This window comes from Nematolebias whitei, chromosome 9, assembly GCF_014905685.2.
Source record: "Nematolebias whitei isolate Nwh7 chromosome 9, NemWhi1, whole genome shotgun sequence".
In the NCBI taxonomy this organism is placed as follows: Eukaryota; Metazoa; Chordata; class Actinopteri; order Cyprinodontiformes; family Rivulidae; genus Nematolebias; species Nematolebias whitei.
Window position 1 is genome coordinate 6,757,455 of NC_056506.1, and position 1,099 is coordinate 6,758,553.

General features: G+C 45.3%; 1 protein-coding gene across 1 annotated transcript in view; it reads left to right on the forward strand.

The window, feature by feature from the left end:
• The window catches only part of LOC119414861 (putative ferric-chelate reductase 1), a 139,225-nt gene that overhangs the window by 8,919 nt on the left and 129,207 nt on the right, over window positions 1-1,099 (forward strand). The window contains exon 3 of the mRNA XM_037681982.1: window positions 933-935. Within this exon, the coding sequence (XP_037537910.1) occupies window positions 933-935 (3 nt within the window). The remainder of the gene's footprint in view (window positions 1-932; window positions 936-1,099) is intronic.

The window sequence follows — 1,099 nt, forward strand, 5'->3', positions numbered from 1 at the left end:
GATCTTGCTTGCCCGGTGCCCGCTGACCGAAGATTTTAGTTCCAGGCTCTTGGGAATGATGCCACTTTGTCGACATCTGAGGTTGAATCGCAAATGGTTCCTGTAGTCTGCCCTCTTCCTTGCTGTTTTCTCAAACTCTCTAACTAGTTTGAGGCAATCCTGGCCAAAGTGGTTCAAAATATCCTGATGCATGCTCAATAATCCAGGTAGAAAAATCTAAAAAAGTTAAATCTGGTCCTCTGGACATTCAAAAAAAACCAAAACAAAGCAAAACAACAAAAAATGTAGAAACGTTTCGTCTCTTGTCTGAGAGACTTTTTCAGTCTGAGGTGCTGTTTTCAGCTCAGTCTCTTAAATAGCACCTTGTCAGAGTGGATCAACCAGTTTTGCTGCTGACAACCAAAACCAGCTGATCACATGCTCAAGAAGGACCATCAGCCTAACAATGGATCATTAGCACACTGATGGCTGTTTACTATTCACAGGGGTTTGAGTGATACTAGCAATCACAGCATTGTAAGAGGGGGACAATTGAACACGTAGGCCTCCACCCCTGTTTAATGATGGACGGTTTCTTTTCACAAAGATGGCCTCCTTTACTCCTCTCTCAAACCATCGTTCCTCTCTATCCAGGATGTGCACATCTTCATCCCTGAAAGAGTGACCGCTGGCCTGGGGATGAGTGTAGACCGCTCCCCCTCTTACACTGCTGTGCAATCAGTGAAACTGAGACGTTTATTTTCTAAACATAACGTCCCAGTGGCTTTTAAACCCCAAAATATATAATGGCAAAGACTGGTTCATCCCAAAGATCCAGTCCCCAGGCACAAACAGAGTAATGTTGTGTATGCTGTTCAGTGTCAGGAGGGCTGTGATCAGTCTTACATCGGGGAAACAAAACAGCCACTGGCCAAAAGAATGGCCCAGCACAGAAGGTCAACATCATCAGGCCAGGACTCTGCGGTCTACACTCATCTCCAAGCCACCGGTCACTCTTTCAGGGATGAAGATGTGCACATCCTGGATAGAGAGGAACGATGGTTTGAGAGAGGAGTAAAGGAGGCCATCTTTGTGAAAAGAAACCGTCCATCATTAAACA